At 62.6% G+C, this 18010-nt stretch overlaps 1 protein-coding gene across 1 annotated transcript in view; it reads right to left on the bottom strand.

Annotated features, from left to right (window-relative positions):
- LOC136370324 (elastin-like) overlaps nucleotides 1-18010 on the bottom strand; it is a 24580-nt gene extending 6570 nt beyond the window's left edge. The window contains exons 1-21 of the mRNA XM_066333699.1: nucleotides 17371-18010; nucleotides 11499-11552; nucleotides 11018-11044; nucleotides 10812-10844; nucleotides 9361-9405; nucleotides 8721-8813; nucleotides 8301-8360; nucleotides 8132-8197; nucleotides 8002-8049; nucleotides 7036-7107; nucleotides 6812-6838; nucleotides 6533-6604; nucleotides 3976-4002; nucleotides 3513-3578; nucleotides 3196-3240; nucleotides 2990-3070; nucleotides 2847-2900; nucleotides 2022-2126; nucleotides 1897-1938; nucleotides 1170-1307; nucleotides 1045-1086 (exon numbers count right to left, since the gene is read on the bottom strand). Coding sequence (XP_066189796.1) covers nucleotides 1045-1086; nucleotides 1170-1307; nucleotides 1897-1938; nucleotides 2022-2126; nucleotides 2847-2900; nucleotides 2990-3070; nucleotides 3196-3240; nucleotides 3513-3578; nucleotides 3976-4002; nucleotides 6533-6604; nucleotides 6812-6838; nucleotides 7036-7107; nucleotides 8002-8049; nucleotides 8132-8197; nucleotides 8301-8360; nucleotides 8721-8813; nucleotides 9361-9405; nucleotides 10812-10844; nucleotides 11018-11044; nucleotides 11499-11552; nucleotides 17371-17449 — 1276 coding nt within the window. The 5' untranslated portion in view covers nucleotides 17450-18010. The remainder of the gene's footprint in view (nucleotides 1-1044; nucleotides 1087-1169; nucleotides 1308-1896; nucleotides 1939-2021; nucleotides 2127-2846; nucleotides 2901-2989; nucleotides 3071-3195; nucleotides 3241-3512; nucleotides 3579-3975; nucleotides 4003-6532; nucleotides 6605-6811; nucleotides 6839-7035; nucleotides 7108-8001; nucleotides 8050-8131; nucleotides 8198-8300; nucleotides 8361-8720; nucleotides 8814-9360; nucleotides 9406-10811; nucleotides 10845-11017; nucleotides 11045-11498; nucleotides 11553-17370) is intronic.

Below are 18010 nucleotides of genomic sequence, written 5' to 3'. Positions count from 1 at the left end.
TTGTGGCCAGACAGGCCACGCAGGAGAAGGGGCTGGGTCTCCCCAGCAGGTGTCTGGGAGGGCTGGGAGCCTGGCCACTGGTCAGTCTGGGGAGGTGCCCAGGGCACTGACAGCCTGGACAAGCTGGCACATGATAGTGCCACACGGACAAGCATCAGTTCCCTTCTGCAGTGTCTGAGTGTCAGAGGGCTTTGTCCTCATGGGACACTGCCCAGCAGGGGCATCACAGCACAAACCAGCCATTGCTGACTTCCTTCCTGAATTCCTGAATCCCATCCTTCCCTGGGCAGGTGGAGGGATTTTTCTATACAGTATAGAAGAGATCAGTATCAGGAATTTATCCCCCTAAGGAGAGTTGCCATTGGCCATAACCCCTCGTGGAGATTCCCAATGTTCCTCATGGAGATTCCCGGAACTCCACAGTAACAATGAAGGAGAAGGTCCTGAGACCCGGCAAGGTAGGTGCTACCTCCATCTTTTGGAGTAGAACGTGGACCCCCACTGCTGTGTGAAACCTCAGGGCCAATTCTGCCTTCTTCCTGGGCCTAGGCTGCAGTGTACTTTACAGCTTTGGCCATCACCCTTGGCCCCACTGGAGCTCCTTGGACATGGTTATACCTGATGGATCCCACCATCCCACACATCCCAACACATTTTGGAGGACAGTGACCCGGGGCAGGGGCCCCTCCACCAACAATCTCTGACCTAATGGAAGCAACACTGAGCCCGTGAGCACCAGATCCTGCAATGGATCAAATGCCGGAAAATGGTACAAAATGCAAGAATTCAGGTAAATCGAAAGCAGTCAGTGCGGGCTCATTGTTCACTTCCACAAGACTGCCTGGAGAAACTCTGGAGGGGGAGAAGGTCCTGCCCTGGAGATGGAACCAGGCCCAGGAAGAGCAGCCAAGAGCTGGGCTCAGCATTCCCCATTCCCACTCAGCAGCGATCCCAGGGGACACCCAGTACCCAGGCACCCCCCGTGTGTCAGGATGGGCAGGACAGGCAGGGGACCCAGGGGCTGGGGGCCCACACAGCACGTACCGTACTTAGCTGCCTTTGCTGCTGCTGCTGCCGACGGCACCCCTGGGGACAAGGGAGACAGGGACCCTCAGCCACCACGGCCCCGCAGAGCCGGGCCATGGGGACAGGGCTCCTGGAACAGTCACCTGCCACCCCAGGGACACCTCCAACGCCGGGCACCACTCCGGGGACACCTCCGACGCCAGGTACCAAGCCAGGGACACCTCCTACTCCGGGCACGAGGCCGGGGACACCGCCCACACCGACACCGGGAACACCGGCGCCTGCAGGAACAAGAGGGGACAACTCAGAGCTGGCTGCAGCAGGAGCTCAAAGGTGGCACCTGGCATGGCTTCGTCTCGTCATCGTGCCCTGGACAGTGGAGCATCCATGGCCTCATCCAGGAGGGTCCCAATCAGGGCAGGGCAGGAATTGCTAGACCCTAGCATTTGGATATTTTTCTGTACCCCACCAAGTTTTTGGAGATCTTTGATCTTGGGCAGGGGCCCCTCTGCCAAGAATCTCTACCTGAATGTCAGCTACACTGAGCCCATGAGCACCAGATCCTGCAACAGTGCAGCTGCTGGAAATAGATTTGGTACAAAATGCAAGAATTCAGTTAAATCTAAACCAGTCAGTTGGGGCTCATTGTTCACTTCCACAAGACTGCCTGGAGAAACTCTGGAGGGGGAGAAGGTCCTGCCCTGGAGATGGAACCAGGCCCAGAATGAGCAGCCAAGAGCTGGGCTCAGCATTCCCCATTCCCACTCAGCAGCAATCCCAGGGGACACCCAGTGCCCAGGCACCCCCCGTGTGTCAGGATGGGCAGGACAGGCAGGGGACCCAGGGGCTGGGGGCCCACACAGCACGTACCGTACTTAGCTGCCTTTGCTGCTGCTGCTGCCGACGGCACCCCTGGGGACAAGGGAGACAGGGACCCTCAGCCACCACGGCCCCGCAGAGCCGGGCCATGGGGACAGGGCTCCTGGAACAGTCACCTGCCACCCCAGGGACACCTCCAACGCCGGGCACCACTCCGGGAACACCTCCGACGCCAGGTACCAAGCCAGGGACACCTCCTACTCCGGGCACTGCCCCTGCACCTGGAGGGAAACAGAGCAATCAGACTCCCCACAAACATCCCACTTTGCCACTGGTGGGGACTCAGTCTGTCTCACGGTCACAGGAGTGTCTTGGGTACTGGCCCATGTGCTGGGCTCCATGGACTCATCCTAAAGCAGCTCCTTAGGCAACCTGGGATGCACCTGGGAATTTGATTCCCAGCTCCCCCATCCCCATCAGGGCCCTGGCCACCCAGGATTTTGGTGACTCCCAAGGTCCCCCAGGGCTGTGGTTGTACATCCCAGCTGCCCCAGGGCTGGCACGTTTTCCCTGTATGTGTGATTTGCTCCTTGCATTTCTCCCACAAAGTAATGCAAGGCTGGCCCCCCAGCACAGTGGGGCCAGCCACAGAGGGGAGCAGCGGAGATCTGCATCACCAGGACCACCACTAGGGAAGGACAGCTCAGCACAGACACCACATCCTCCGCCACCCTGCTGGCACCCGGCACAGCAAACCCACATCTCATGGAGGGACTGCATGTGATGGGCATGTTCTCCCCGTGCCAGGCTGCTGCATCCCGAGGTGCCCATCAGCCCTTCATCACTGCTGGAAAAGCTGCTGGAGCTGGGACAGGGGGCAGTGAGAGCGCCCCAGAGGATGGGATAGGGGCTGCCGGGGCAGCTGTGGAGCCACTCAGCCCCTGGCATCGATGCACAGCTCTTCCCTATCCTGAGATGTGTCCGAGGCAGCAGGAACTCACCGAAAGCTCCCGCCTTTGCTGCTGCTTTTGCTGCTGCTGCTGCCGGTCCTCCAACTGCCGGGATAGCGGGAGAGAGTCAGGATGTGGGATAAGGGGAGGAGACCCTCCCCAAGCCCCAGGGCAGAGCCGTCTCATCGCCTCACCTCCAACTCCTGGGACACCGCCGACGCCGACGCCGGGTGCGACTCCCGGGATGCCACCAACCCCGGGCAAGACACCGGCTCCTGCCGCAGGGGACAGCACGGTGAGCCGATGATGTGGGGACATGGGGACACAACCAGCATTCCCGGGGCTGGGAGGGAGCAGCTGGAGAGATGGGGTGGTATTTGTGCCACCGAGGGCGACTCACCAAGTTTCGCTGCTGCCTTTGCTGCTGCCGCCTGTGCTCCGACCCCTGCGGAGGGACACGGGCACTGAGCCACTGAGGTCCTGAGAACAATCCCACCTCAGCTTCCCCACCGCACCGGGGCCGCCGGGGACCGGGCACTCCTGCCAGCATCTGTCCCCTCTGTGGGAGGTGCTGCTCCCCTCCGGGCTGTCCCTGCAGTCCCCAGAAGCCGGGGTAGCGCCCAACACCCATCCTGGGACCGGCAGGGTGACAGGGTGCCCGGTCCCCTGTCATGCCCGTGGCAGTCCCCACCCTGGGGCCGCGGGGTCGGGGTGTACCTGTCCCCGTGGGGTATCCTGCCTTTCCTGCCAGGAGGCCGGCTCCTATCCCGGCGGGCCTGAGGCCTGCAATCACAACACAGCGGCAGAGCCAGGTCAGGCACCAGCCAGGGCAAGGACAAGGAGACAGATGGAGTGGTTCCCTTGGATCTCTTCCCTCTGGCGCCAGAGGATGCAGGGGGATGCCAAAGCCAGCTCCTCCCCACTTGAGATCGCAGTACAAACATCCCTGTCTGGGCCTGGAGGGGCTCAGGACGGATTAACAGCTCCCAGGGATGCCGGGAGAGTGGAGTTCCCGGGCTGGTCCACCATGGGCAAGGCATGAGGTCCCCAAGGAATCACCTTGCTCTGGGAGCGGGATATCCCTCACACCACCTTGAGGGTTGGTAGCCACCAGGTCATGCTGGCCACCAGTGGAGCCATAAGGAGTGAGAACAAAAGCACTCACCACGGGGCAGCTTACCATTGGTGTAGGGCAGTCCATAGCCACCTGGGGACGAGAGGAGAGGAGAGAAGGGAGGGTTAGCACCTGGCTGCTGCTGGCCCTGTCCCCTCTGCCCCACAGCTTGGCTCCGCTCTGCAGCACCAGCCCGGGGGCTCCGTCCATTGTGACAATGAAGCCTCCGGGATACAAACCCCCGTGGTGGAGCTGGGCCAGGAGATGCTGTTCTCCCTCATCTGGAAAGCAGTGACTGAAAGAGCCGCCCCCTCTGAGCCCTGGCCGAGGGCTGTGATGCCTGAAGCTCGTTCTGCAGGAGCCTCCCATGATCCCGCTCCAGTGAGGGGTCCCGTGGGAGCCCCACAGCAAGAGCTGTACCCAGCTGGCTGCACCCCAGGCAGCTCCAAGGTTTTAATTGGAATCAGGGCTTGGGAGCCTTGGCTGAAAAGTGACCTCGTTAGGAGGTCAGTGCGAAGGGATGGGGAGGGATCATGAGCTGGAACATTGCGGCTAGGGAAATGTCTCCTAGCCAAAGAGCCAGATCCCAGCACTCGAACTGGCGCAGGGATGCCCCTGACTCAGTGGGGACTGTGGGCTTGGCAACCAGCAGCTCACAGCTCCCATCACTGCTGGCAGCAGCATGAGGCCATGGGCTGCCACATTCCTGGGGGGGACACCTTGAGCTGCACACAGGGTGGGGGGTGCCTCCAGCAAGGGGGCCATGGGCAGGGATGTGGCCGCCTGCAGCCAGCATGCAATTACTCATGGCACAGCATCTACTCGAGTGCTGGACACCATCCCCTCCCAGCAGCCAGCAAACGGGGAGCAGATTTCCCTCCATCCTGCCGGGCTATCCCATGGTATCCCACACCAGCACAGTGGTGCCGGCAGGCAGAGGCTCACAGTCAGCTGTGCCACGTGTCCCCCACCTTGAGGGCCACCCTTGCTGATCCAGGGGCACCTCATCAGCAGCACCTTGCTCACCCTAAAGCTGGGAAAGGGGTGACACACATGGAGGTGACTCCAAGGACCAGAAGTCCAAGCTTTTGGTCTCCAAGGGTTTTGCGGGGTCCAAGTCCAGCTCCCCAGCTGGACAGGATGGCAGCCCCTGCCCTGGGACTGTGCCCATGGGAGTGTCTCCATACTGCCAGAGGGGCTCAGGCTGATGAACACACTGGAAGGGCTGTGCACAGACTGTTGTCACCTAAGCACAGCTGGACATTGGGGAGTGGTCCCCATCCTTATGGCATCAATGGGACCTTGACCTCAGCCACAGCTTCAGACTGAGCCTCCAGCAAGTTGGGTGACCCCAGGGCCACCTCCTGAGTAGAAACAGCACAGGAGCAAGTCATCTAAAGAGATGACTTTCCACTGAAAATGTTATTAGGCCCACTGTCTCCTCATTCCCTCTCAACCTGGACCTACTGCAGCAGGGACACTGAAGGGAACACCCCACGTGTGGCAGCCCTGGACCCATCTGCAGCACCAAGACAAGAGCCTCCAGAGCCAGCAGTACAGCCTGTCTTTGCACTGCCAGCCCCAAGCCATCAGAGATGACAGACTGGCATCCCCCAGCACCTCAGGAAGGTCTGGAGACACCCTCACTGTCCTGGTCCCTATCCTGGGGCCAGGACCCAGACGGGGTCCACTGGCGGAGGGGGCCGAGCCTCCTTAAGGATCACAACTCTGCTCCACTGCAGGAAACCAGAGGGGCCGGGGATCCCTGCCACTGCTTGTGGCCACGGGCCCTGCTGGGGGGAGGCCAGCAGAGCTGCTGGGGCTGGAGCAGGGCTGGGATTGCTGGGCTGGGATGTGCTGCTTGAGGTAGGCTCCTCTCACCGAGGCTCTCCTGCCTCCAGCAACTTGTCTGGGTGCAATGCCTGTAGATCTCCACTGCACTCCCCAGCACCCCAGCGATAGGGGCCCTGCCCAGGTGTTGCTGCCACTGTCCCTCCATGGGCATGGCTGCCTGGGGACAGGCAGACCTGGCACCCGCCACATGGCTGGGAGAGGAAGGTGTCCAGAGCAGCCCAGGCTAGGAAAGGGGTGCTGAGCTCCCCCAGGCTGACCTGGGCTGGGGCTGAGCCCCATCCAGGTGGGCAGTGCCTGGAGCCTGGACCTGCCTGGAGCCTACAGGTAGCCTCAGCCACAGCTCCTTGAGCCAAGGCACCTGGCTCAAGTAAATGCCCAGCCCAACCCCAGGAAGCCACAGAAATCACACCATCCCTGCAAGGGCTGTGCCTTGTGCCAGCAGGAGCTGGCAAAGACATCCCAGGGTGGGCTGGCCCAGAGCGTGTCCTCAGAACATGGCCCTTCCTACCTTACAACAGCTGGAGAGAGGCACAGCATTGTCCATAGAGCTGGAGGCATTGCCCCAGCAGCTGCCCATGGGGCTGTCACAGGCAGGGCACAGCAGAGCCCCTGGCTCAGTCCTGCTGTCCCAGGGCCAGCACAGGCACTGCCAGGTCCGGAGAACCTGTGAGCACGGTGCCTCAGCCCCGGGGAACGGCGGGTCCTTCTCCTGACACTGCTGGGGATCCTTCACCCGCAGTGAAGCCACTCTGCTGGCTGTGGAGCTTACCTGGGAGCTTAGGAGCTTTGATGGGATACCCCAGAGGGACACCAGGCTGCTGACCTCCAAAACCTCCCAGTCCTGCAAACCAACAGCAGACTCTCACCTGGAGCCCGCGCCACGCCTGCCACCAGTCCTGGAGGAAGGGGAGTGCCCCAGAGCACCCTGGCAGAGGAGAGTGGGTGGCTTGGGAAGCCCTGAGGCATCTTCTGGTGTGGGGAGACCATGGCTATGAGGAACAGGCTTGGGAAGGAAGAGAAGGACAGGCAAGAGAGACGCAACACTCACCAGGGATTCCTCCAAAGGCTCCAGCTCCTAAAAGGAAACACAAAGACCTGTGTGAGCCCTGGGCTGCTGCTGGAGGCCCAAATTAACCTAAGTGGATTCAGCCATAGGTTGGTTTCACTGCTAAGTGCCCTGTAGGTCTGTGATCTCAAAGGATGGGCTGGGGTGCCAAGCTGGAGCCAGCCCTGAACCCACCCCAGTGTTCCAAGGGGATTGAAGGAACCTACCTGGGGCTTTAGGCTTGACTCCAGCTCCAGTGGGGACTCCGGGCAGCACCCCCACGCCAGGGAAGCGAACACCTGGAGCAGAGAGCAGCGGGATGAGCTGGGGCCTTGGAATGTTACTGGTACCCAAGACCCCTACACACAGCTTCCAAATCCCTGTCACCCGTGTCTTGCCACCCAGGGCACCCTCATCCTCAGGCCTTGCTGGGACAGCCCTCTGCCAGCTGTCTGCACCTCCAGCTGCCAGGAGGGGTTTGCTCCAGGCCTGGAGCTGCCTGTGGAACAGACTGGGAACCTGCAGGGAACAAGACATTCAAGAGGGGTCCCACTGGTGACAGCAAAGCTCCAGCCAGACCTGGGAAGTGCTCTCTGCCCTGGTGATGCTCAGTGACCTGGGGCCAGACAGGGTTCTCCAGCCCTCCAAGGGCGGCAGACAGTTTTTGCCTTGCAGTCATTTGGGTTGGATTTTTGGGTTTTGAGTTTTAAGTTTCCTTTTGGTTTGGGGTTCCTTTTCCCCTCTTACAAATGTCTTTCATTATAACTTGAGCGTTTTCAGACATGGAAAAGACATTCCTGACCAGGAACACACTTCGGACAGTGTCGAAACATCTTGTTTTCACAAGTTTTCCTCCCCCAAATTATTTTGCACTGAGGAATTCCTCTCTCCTGCCACCTCCTCCCCCTCCTTCCCACGCCGCCAGTCCTGGTGGCTGTGCCAGCTCCTCTCCTAGTGCTGGTGCTGCCTGCTCCCGCCAAGCTTGGCACAGGATGGAGGCGTCAGGTCCCCCCATGCCTTTGGCACGGTGGAAATGTCACTGTGACCTCAGCCAAGGCGTTTGGAAACTGCAGGAAGCAGCGGGAGGCAGGTGGGCGGCAGGGCAGGGTGCTCTCCCTACGGGGGTCGCTGGGACTGGGCAGGCACCACTCGGGAGGTTGGGGCGCTGACGGTGGGGGGGACCCCTCGCTCACCTGCGCCGGGGAGCACACCGCCCGGAAAAGCTCCAGGAATCCCAGCACCTGCAGGCAAAAGAAATTCAGGGATGAGGAGGCAGCTGGAGTCGCTCCCCGCCCCGGCCCGCACTCCGGGGCCGACACCTACCTGGTATTTTAGGGGCTTTCCCTGCCGCGCCAAGGCCGGGCTGCACCGCGCCCGGTACCACGGCACCTGCGGGCAGCAGAGATCCCTGAGCCCCGGCCCGGCTCCTGCCCACCCCGGGGAGAGCTCTGCCCCAGGCTTGGCCCTGCTGGGATCGAGGGGTATTTCCTACCTGTGGAGACCCCGAGGCCACCAGGACCACCAATTCCACCCACGCCTCCAATGCCAGCACCTGGGGGCATTGGGAAGAGCGGTGTACCAGGGGGACGTGCCACCGCTGGGCTGCGGCTGGCCGGAGGGGTGGCAGAGAAGGGACAAGCTCAGGATGGCCCTTCTGGGGTGAAGGGGACACGCGGAGGCAGTCCCAGGGGTGGGTTCCCCACACTGGGCACAGGCACCAGGCAGCTCTGTGGTCTCTGCTCCCGGGAGCTCAGGTTTGGCCCCCCGAGCCTGGGTCCCTCTGAGTCACTGGGGAGCCCAGTGAGAGCATCAGCTCCTGCCTGCAGCCCCGGCTCCAGGAGAAATCTGTCCTGGCCCAGACTCCCGGGGAACACCGGGAATGGCCTTGCCCAGACCCCATCCCAGCACTCACCAGCTTTGGCAGCAGCCTTGAGCGCCGCGGCCGAGGCGGCTCCCGGGAACACCCCCCCGGGAAAGGCAGCTCCCGGGAACACACCCGCAGCACCTGTGGGAAGAACATCCAGCATCAGCACCCCTAAAAACAGCTGCCAAGAGGGTGTCCTGCCCTCGCGGTGGGCGCAGGGGGTGGTGAGCTGTGGCGGCTGCGTGGCGGTGCCAGGGCTGGCGTTAGGCTGGGCGAGGTGGCATTAGCAGGCACTGCCCTGTCCTACATCCCCCAGATTGGTGCTCCCATCCACATCCCACCTGGCACACACAGTGCCTGACACCCCTGCAGTGGGTGCTGACACCCCTGGAGCCCCTGGCTGACCACCTGCAGGCACTGTCCCTCTGCTACTGGCCCTGCGAGGACCCCAGGTGCCTCCTCTCGTGCAGAGTCACCCCACTGGGGTTGGTATTGTCATGCCTGGGGGACATCAGGGCGGCCTGTTGGGTGGCTGCAGTGCCTCAGGTCTGGGAAGCCCAGCCCAGAGGGGACCCATCCAGCACGCTGTGGAGATGGGGACAACGGATGTGCTGTCCCCAAGGTGGGTCTCTGGGAACATCAGCCCAGGGACGGCCCAGAGTGCCGGTGGACAGTGGTCAGTGCTCACCTGGCTGCAGGCCAAGGGGGCCAAGTCCCCCAAGTCCTCCGACTCCTAGAAAGAGAAGCGGAGTGAGGTGGCCAGGCCCAGAGGGACAGAGGAGTCCCTGTGGCACTGTGATGGTGGGACAACAGCCCAGGTACGGGCACAGGGATGGGTGACAAATGTCCTTGCCAGCACCCGGGTCCTCCATCTCGTCCCTTCTGCCTCACCCACCCCCCGCCCTGCTGGGCCACAAGGGGATGGAACCAAAATGTTTATGGCTGAGGAATGAGTCCCTGGGTCTCCGGCCAGCTCTGCCTTCCAACATCTGGGGCTCATCAGCCCTCGCTCCCTCCAGGCGCAAATTCCAGTGCCGCTGGCTCCGGGCGCGGACACCGCTCCGGCTGGGCCTTCGCGGCCGCCCCGCGTTTGGTTTTAATTACGCCAAAATAAAGGGCCTTGTTTTTCTTTCCACGAGCTGAAATCTGAGCAACGGAGGCTGCTGGCCCCCGCCTCGGGCTGCAGGTCCCACTGAGCAGCTGGGCCGGCTGGGAGGGCCGGGGCTGTGGAGTGCCCATGCCCTGGGCACAGCAGGGACCCCTGGGGTGGGCACGGAGGGGACCCCAAGGTCTGCCTAAAGCAGCATCTCTCCATTTGGATCAACAGGCACTGGGCAGAGAGTGCCAGGACAAGGGGGAATGGTTTAAACCAAAAGAGGAGAGATTTAGACTCAATGTTAGGAGAAAATTCTCTGCTCTGGAGGTGGTGAGGCCCTGGCACAGGGTGCCCAGAGCAGCTGTGGCTGCCCTTGGATCCCTGGCAGTGCCCAAGGCCAGGCTGGACATCGGGGCTTGGAGCAGCCTGGGACAGTGGGAGGTGTCCCTGCCCATGGCAGGGGGCGGAATGGGATGAGCTTTAAGGTCCCTTCCAAATCAGGCCATTCTATGATTCCATGATTTCCCTTGGCCCCAGATGTTGCACACTTAGTCCCAGCTGCCCCGGGCTCTGTGCCCTCCAGCTGTGCTTTCTCCAGCTGTGCATCCTCCTGCCAGCATCTCCCCTCTCCCCAGCATTCCTAGGCCAGGCAAAGCCCAGTGTGGGTTGCAAGAGCCTCTGCAAAAGCTGCTTGGCCCCGGTGGCAGGCAGGTGGAGGCGCTTCCAGCTTCCCACTGGGACACTGGCTCCCGGCTTTGCATCTCCTCCTGCAGCTCCGGCACAGCTTTACAGGCAGCAAGCACCCCCAAAGGGTGGTTTGGAGGGCCTGGGGGCAGGGCGCAGAGCTGAAGCGGAGTGTGGGAGGGAGGCTCCTGGAGGCTGTGGCAGGATTAGTGTGGCAAGGTAGGGCAGGGCAGGGAGTGCCTTGGCCAGCGAGGGTCCCCTTTGGCCACGGGGGAGCAGCTCGAGGGCAGCCGTGGTGGTGAAATGTCCTGGCCACTGGCGTGCCTGGAGGTGGTGAGAGCCAGGGAAAGACTTCTTACCTGGTTTAGGAGGTTTCCCTGCAGCCCCGAGTCCTAGGGGAGAGCGAGCGGAGGGAGAGGGGTCAGAGCCATCCTCCCTCCGAGCATCCCCGTGCAGGGGGACACGTAGGATAGGGCCAGCCTGGCGGCAGACCCCCTGCCCAAACAAGGCAGATCTGCCCCTCTCCCGAGCCCAGCACAGCCTGGCAGGGCATACCAGCACTCACCTGCTCCCAAACCTCCAACTCCAGCACCTGCGAGCAAGGGCACAGTCTGAGCGCTGCCCCTGGGATCACCCAGCACCCACCCAGGGGTGTCCCTGGGGAGGTGGGGAGGGTCACACGGGTGTCAGGGCATGGACCAGCCCCCCTGGGATGTCCCCAGGATTTTGGCTGAAGCTCTGGGGACAGGCTGTGATCTCTGAGGCCTCCTGTGGCCAGGGCTGGGCAGGGTGTAGGTTCCAGCCCTGGGCTATGGGCCCCGCAGGGTAAGCCTGCCACTGCCACCCACCACGAGGTCCACACACCACGAGGCTGATGCAGAGTCCATGCTGAGCAGCCAGACAGGGTGTCTCCCTGTCACCTGATCTTGGCTGGCAGGTCCCCAGCCTTCCATGATGTCTCAAAGGCATTCAAGGACCCCCAGGCACCTGCCAATCCTTGCAGACAGGGTGATGTCCCCTCCCAATGGTGCCTGGCCCCCCCTTACCTGGGAAAAAGCCTCCTCCTGGGACTCCTCCTCCCGGGATAGCACCAGGAACCCCTGCAAGAGAAGAGACGCTTGTTAAAATCCCCACAGAGGTCCAAGGCAGAGGGGTAGGGGCTCCTCCTGGTTCCCCTGCTGCTCCCTGTGGAGATCGAGGGCAGGTCTCTGCCTTTCCTTGCATCCCTGTTTGCCCAAGGTGACAGTGGTGACAGGGCTTGGAGGTGCCCCAGCTGGGACCCAGGTGTGGACCTCAGTGGAGGTGTCAGCAGGACGTGACCTTGCATGGGAAGGAGGGAGGAACAAGGGGCTGGCTGCTGTCCAACTCTTCCCAGCGCCTGTCCCGTCCCACAGCCAGGGCTGTCTCCATCACCTCCAGCCTCACGTGGCTCTGGGGGGTGGGTCCAGGCACGGCCACCGACGTGGGGCTGTCCCAGTCCACCCCCACAGTCCCAGCCATACCTGAACATCCTCTGGGGCTGCCCCAAGGATCCTTGGATGTGTCCTGTCTGCTGAGGTGCCAATGGGAAGAGCCAGCTCAGGCCAGTGGGACTGGAGTGACAGACTGGGGAGACACTGCTGAGACCCATGGAACCCTCCCTGTGTCCCTCTGCCTGTCCGTGTGACACTGAAGTCACCACTCAGGTGCCAGCGCTTTCCAGGGCATCTCAGCTCATCCTCAGAGGCCACAAAAAGGTGTTTTGACTGATTTGGACACTGGCAGTGGCATGTCTGCTGCAGACCACCCGGCTGCCACCCCCGTCTGGCCCTCCAGCACCTCCAGGGCCATATGTGGGCTGGGCACTTGCAGGTGGGTTGGGGACCACGAGAGGGCTGCAGTGCAGAGGGAAGCTCCTCTTCTGGCAGTGGGAGAGGGCTTGTGGTGGAGTTTGCAGGACAGAGCAAGGCAGGGGGGCTGCCAGGAGGGTGCGGGGGGCTGCCGTGGCCACAGGTTCCACAGGAAGCTGCAGCCAGCCCTGCTGCGTGTGCTGCTACGGAGGATGGACTTCAAGGGGCGTGGGCACTGGAGACGCTGTGGAGGCATCGCTGGGACCTAAGGACCTGCAGTGGCCTCCCCAGTGGCCCGGGAGGTGGGTGCACAGCCCTGGCAGCAGCACCACGGGCTGGGCAATGCCCAGGGGGGACAGGCAGGAGGCAGAGCTGGCAGGTGACAGGGATGGCACACCACAGTAGAGCACTTCGTGCTGCACATCTCCATCCCAGATGTGGGGCAAACTCTGGGGGGCGTCCGCCGCACTGTGCCTCACCAGTGGCAGGGATGAGGGCCTGGGGCCTGCTCACCTGTCCCTTCCATCCTGGGCACCTGGCAGAGATGCCACAGGGATGCACCAGTGAGTCAGGACATCCCCGTGTGTGACACGGGCGCCGGGCGGTGCATGCACAGGAGCTGTTGGGACACTCAGAACATCCTCGGGACGCAGCACGCAGGGGGAGGAGCCGTGCCACGACCCATCCCACGGCTCCAGGGAGTGGGGCCAGGCCTGTGCTCACTATATCCCGTCCCGAGGTTCCACCAGCGTCCCGTGGACAGGAGGGGACCCGCGCTCAGCCCGCTGGCCCGGCCGCCGGCCAAGGGGTTCCGGAGCAGCTCCGTTTCCCGGCCAGGGGGTGACAGAACGGCTCCTTCTCCCGCACATTCCCCGCCCACACCACCCCCCAGCCTGGAGAAACACAACTCCAACTCCTGCCTCGTTTCCAAACGAACTCCAAGCGTCCGCACACCAGCAGCTCTCCCTCCCGGCCCCGCTGCCGCTGGGAGCCAGCGCCGGGCACGGCCAGGGACAGCCGTGGCACAGCCAGGGACTGTCCCCACCCGCGAGGAGATGCTCAGCCCCCATCATACTCCCCAGCTTCAGTCCCCCCAAACCAGGCAAGATCCCTGGTGGTGCGGTGACAATGGGGGAGCCGCTCCTACCCCTCTGTCACCCTGTGCCAGTGCTGCCTGATGGAGACTCCCAAGAAAGCTGGGACAAGGATTTCTCACGGCATCCCTCCAACGTGAGGACCACAGAAATGTCCAGGTGTGACCTGCACACAGCCACAGCTGCCGAACTCGGCCTTTTTCATCATCACCACTGTCCTGGGGCACTGGGGGTGCTGCCAGGAGGGTTCCACTGTGGTGACACTGTCTCTGCCCCCTCCCCAGGCACCCCCCAGGCACCATCCCAGAGACAGGGCTCTGTGCCTAGACACATTCGGGAGGGTTGCAGAGGCTGTGCTGGTCTATCTGCCATCTCCTTGCCCAGATTGGGGGGGCCAGGTCAGCAAGGCCTGGCAGGAGATGGGATGGCCCAGAGGCAGTGGGATGGGTGACTGGGTGGTAGTGCCAAGTGGTTGTGCGGGGGCAGACCTTTCCCTCAGGAGCTTTTCCTGACCAGCTCTGCTGCCAGGTATGGCCAGACCTGCACTGCTCCTGGATGCCCTGCTGCTCCTCCGTAACCCAGCTCGGGGCTGTTCCCTGGTGCAGACACTGCCGGGGGGGCGTCTCTCCAGATCCCCCCAGCATCTCCAGTCCCTCCACCTGGCAGCACCACCAAGCACAAGTGTTGGTGACAGCCCACACACTGGTGACACCATGACCACACTGGGCTCTGGCCATTGCTCTTTGGCCATCTCTGTCCTTGCCCAGCCTCAGGGCCAGCAGCCCCCAGCCCAGTTTGGGGTCTATGTGCTCCCATTTGTCCTCTCCACCCATTCCCTTGGCACATCAGGGAAGGGGAGACTGAGTCAGCAGCTTCCCAGTGCTGAAGGAGCTCTGTGCTGCCTCTGCTCTGAGCCTGCCAGGACCCTGGGAAGGGGATTTTCCTGGGCTCCCAGCCTGTCTCCTGGGCTGGGCTGGCTGTGAGCCTGCATCCCACCCCAGGGATGGTTTCTCAATCCAGGGGCCAGAGAATTTACAGACACTTGCAGCCCCAGCTGTGTCAGGGTGTGAGCCATGGAGGTGCTCGGGATCTGGTGTGGAGTCTCCTTGTTTATGGGAATGGGACATATTCCCCCCCCCAGCTCCATCCCCAGGTGTGGATATATCCATGCTGTTCTGCTGCCAGAGCTGCTTCCGATCCTGTTTGGATCAGCTGCACCGTTTCTATCTGCACCACTGCTTGCAGCCCCCTTCACAAGCCAGAAATGCGAAGGATTTCTCTATTCCATATGTTTTGAGACCAAGACTAGGATAGAGAATCCACCATGGAACACCCTCATACCTCACTCCCTCTCTTTGCCCGTGGGCACCCACTCCCGGAGGAGCCTCAGTGCTAAACCACCACCATTTCCCCTCTTCCCTCATTCCGCTGTTTTCTTTTTCTTGGGAGAAAGTTATGGAAACATTCAGTCTCCAAGTGACTTTGAAGCTGTGCTGCATCCCGGGCCGAGCTCGCTGGTAGCAGCTCGGGGGGAGCGGGGGGGCTGCTGCCGGGGCCTGGCTCCTCTCCAGCCCCCCTGAAGCTCCAGCTTTCATCTCCGAGCGCTGGCGGACAAACTGCACCCTGCCAGTTGTGAGGGGAGGGAGCAGCCCCAGCGGGCCAGGGTCCAGCTGGAAAGGGGAGATGCCATCCCAGCCCCGCCCTGGGGACTCTGGGTGTCCTCAGAGGGTCCCCACAGCCCCAGGCTGGGTGCCAGAACACCCAGTGCCTGCCTCTCTGCACCCACCCGAGCTGCTCCCTGTGGGCCCAGAGCCTGAAGGGCTGGGACCTCCTCAGGGTCCCTCTTGTCCCTCCTGGGGGTGTCACTACTGGGGGATCCCCTGTGCTCCACACAGGAAGCACTGAGGGATGGATGCCCTGCCGGGACAGGCTGCACTTGGCACCTTGAGGGAATCACGACACCTTCCCCCTGTCTGGCTGTACAGGTCCCCATGGTGCCAGCACAGCTCTGCTCCCCAGGGGCATATCCCCAGGGACTAATCCTGACCTACTGCTGTGGGTTTCCTGAGTGCTCTGAGGTGACAGGCACTGCTCTGAGGTGACAATCTGGGTGTAAACCCCTCACCCTGGGATGTCTCAGGGTTCCCTCTCCTGCCTGGTTGGTTTGGAGCTGAACTGGCAGCTGATGCTGGAGGACACGGCCCTGACAGTCTCCAGCACTCCTGGGATCCCCCTTCACCATGGCACCTCTGTGCCAGCTCTGTCCCCAAGGGCTGGTGTGCCAGGAGCAGGGGTGGGACACCAGGCTGCAGAAACCCTGCTCAGTCCTCCATGGAAGAGGCTTCTCTTGTGTCTCACCTGCACTGGGACCATCTCCAGGGTCAGGTCACCTCCTGAGCTGCTCCCAAAGTAGCAAACCCCCCTGGGGACTGAGCCAGGGCCTGGAGTGGGGCCAACAGTCTCAAACTGCTGCAGGGTCTCAGGGGTCCAAAGTCCTCCAGAGACTGTCCCAGCTGGCCACGGCTTGAAGAACAAAGCCAGCCAGGATCAGCAAGCCACATCTCTCTCACCACCAGGGATGGACAGTGCCCAGGACTGAGCACATCCCATCCAGTACCCCGAGCAGGACTATGCATCAACAGCGGCTCGACTTCCCAGGCAGCTCCCGGCTCTGGGGTCCCACTGCCTGCACAGCCAGGGTCAGCCAGCCCGAGGGCAGGGTCCCGTGAGCTGCGGGGCACCAGCAAGGTGGGGCTCTGTTCTTGGTGACAAGTGGCCAGCCTGTGGCTGCCCTGGTGCCCACCCAGCCCTGGCACTGCCCACGGTATCCTGCCCCCTCTCCTCCTTTGGTCCTCAATCCTCTCTGTCCAACAAGCCCCACACGACAGCCCCGACCCCGTGGCTGATGGTGGCTGTGCCCATCTGATGCTCTCCTTGGCACAACCACGCGGCTCTCCAGAGGTGATAGTCCCCTCCCTGGTCGCGCTGTCGCCTCCTCAAAGCCCTCTGCCCAGTTTGGACACTGCGGTGGGGGCTCTGAATCTGCTCAGCTGCTCTCCCCGCCTGGAGTCTGACACCGGGACGGGCTGGTCACCGGGCAGGCATCGGCTGCGCTGGCCGGGGATGTGTTCACACGGCTGGGACACGGATCCCTGCTCTGGCTGTCACCTCGTCGCCCCGGCCGTGTGTGCCGCACCTGCGTGTGCGTGGGTTGGGTTGTCACACGGCCCTGGACCGCGCTGGGACAGGGACCCGACGCCGGTGGCACAAGGGCGATGAGGGCAGTGTGAAGCCCCCCGGCACCCTCAGGCCGCCGTTCGGGTGGGTCGCGCCGCTCTGCAGCTGCGGCAGCCCCGGGGCTGTCACGGCCACACACTGAGCGGCAGCTCGCACACAGCGACTGCGGGATGCTGCCACCCACCCACCGCCCTCAGCTCCTGCTGCCATCGCACCGCGGGGTGACAGCTGCCACCTCCCCCGGTCCCTTCCACTTCTAAGTCCCATGGGAGTTTGGTGGCCACTCCTGGTGTTCTGTACGCCTGTTCCTGAGCCTTTCGTGCCTTCGAGACTCTCATATTCCTTAGCCTCTCATGCCCCAAACCTCTTATGTCCTCACATGTGTGGCGTCCCCAAGCCTCTCACCAGGACACCCCTAGCAGCCTCCCCCTGACAAGTGCTTGGTGCAGCGGTGCCGTTACCGACTGCCCCGTGTCACCACGTTCGGTGACATCCCACCCCACCTGGGCATGGCACAAGCCATGCGGTTTGGGGAGCAAAGAGCCCTCGGCGGAGGTGGGTACCTGCCCACCCACCCTCGAGGATGTTCCCAAGGCAGGGCGAGGTGGGTGACTGTCCTTGCTCGCGGCTGGACAGCCGGGACAGGCGAGGGCAGGCGAGAGGTTGCCCGGAGGGTGTCGCAGCCCCGGTGCCTGCGGAGGGTCTCCGCGGAACCGGAGCGCTGGCCGGGCTACGGGAAAGAGCCTTTCGTTCCTTACCTCCTTGCTGAGTAGCCGGGAGGATGGAGAGGAGGAGGAGGACTCCGGGGAGGAGGGGTGCAGCTGCCTGCCTTGCCATGTCTTGAAGCAATGCCCCCGTGCTCCCGCGGGCTGTGTGTTTTATCCCAGAGCTGCTTAATTGTTGCTCCCAAGGATGCGAGGGGAAGGAGAGGGGGGTGAGGAGGGAGGGGAAAAGGAGAGGGAGAGGGGGGAGAGGCACAGGACACTACGTCATGAGGAAAGGCCAAACACACACGAGCCTCTCCCGGCGGTTGGGCTGGCTGCTCGGAGAGGATTTTTTTTTTTCCTTTCCCCTTTTTTTTTTTTTTTTTTTTTTTTTTTTAATTTTTTTTTATTCCTCGCTGCTCTCTCCAAGCCAGCGCGTCTCTGCCAAAAAAGCTGGAAGAGGGGGGGAGTTGCCAAGGCAGGCGGTGGGAGAGGACGGGGGGACTGCGCCCACCGGCATGGGGGCCAGGGGCGTTTAGGATGATGGATGTGTGTCCCATCCCGACTGGCACCCGAGTGGTCTCTCATCCCGGGTGACACCGGGGCTTCCGCACCACAGGTGGCCCCGGGCCGAAAGAGGGTTGGGGGGCAGGTGGGGATCGGCGCGGGGAAGGGACGGGGGTGTCCGGGGGTG

Source organism: Sylvia atricapilla, chromosome 20 (assembly GCF_009819655.1).
Source record: "Sylvia atricapilla isolate bSylAtr1 chromosome 20, bSylAtr1.pri, whole genome shotgun sequence".
In the NCBI taxonomy this organism is placed as follows: Eukaryota; Metazoa; Chordata; class Aves; order Passeriformes; family Sylviidae; genus Sylvia; species Sylvia atricapilla.
The sequence above is the reverse complement of the archived record's forward strand: the minus strand, read 5'-3'. Positions and strand labels throughout refer to the sequence as shown.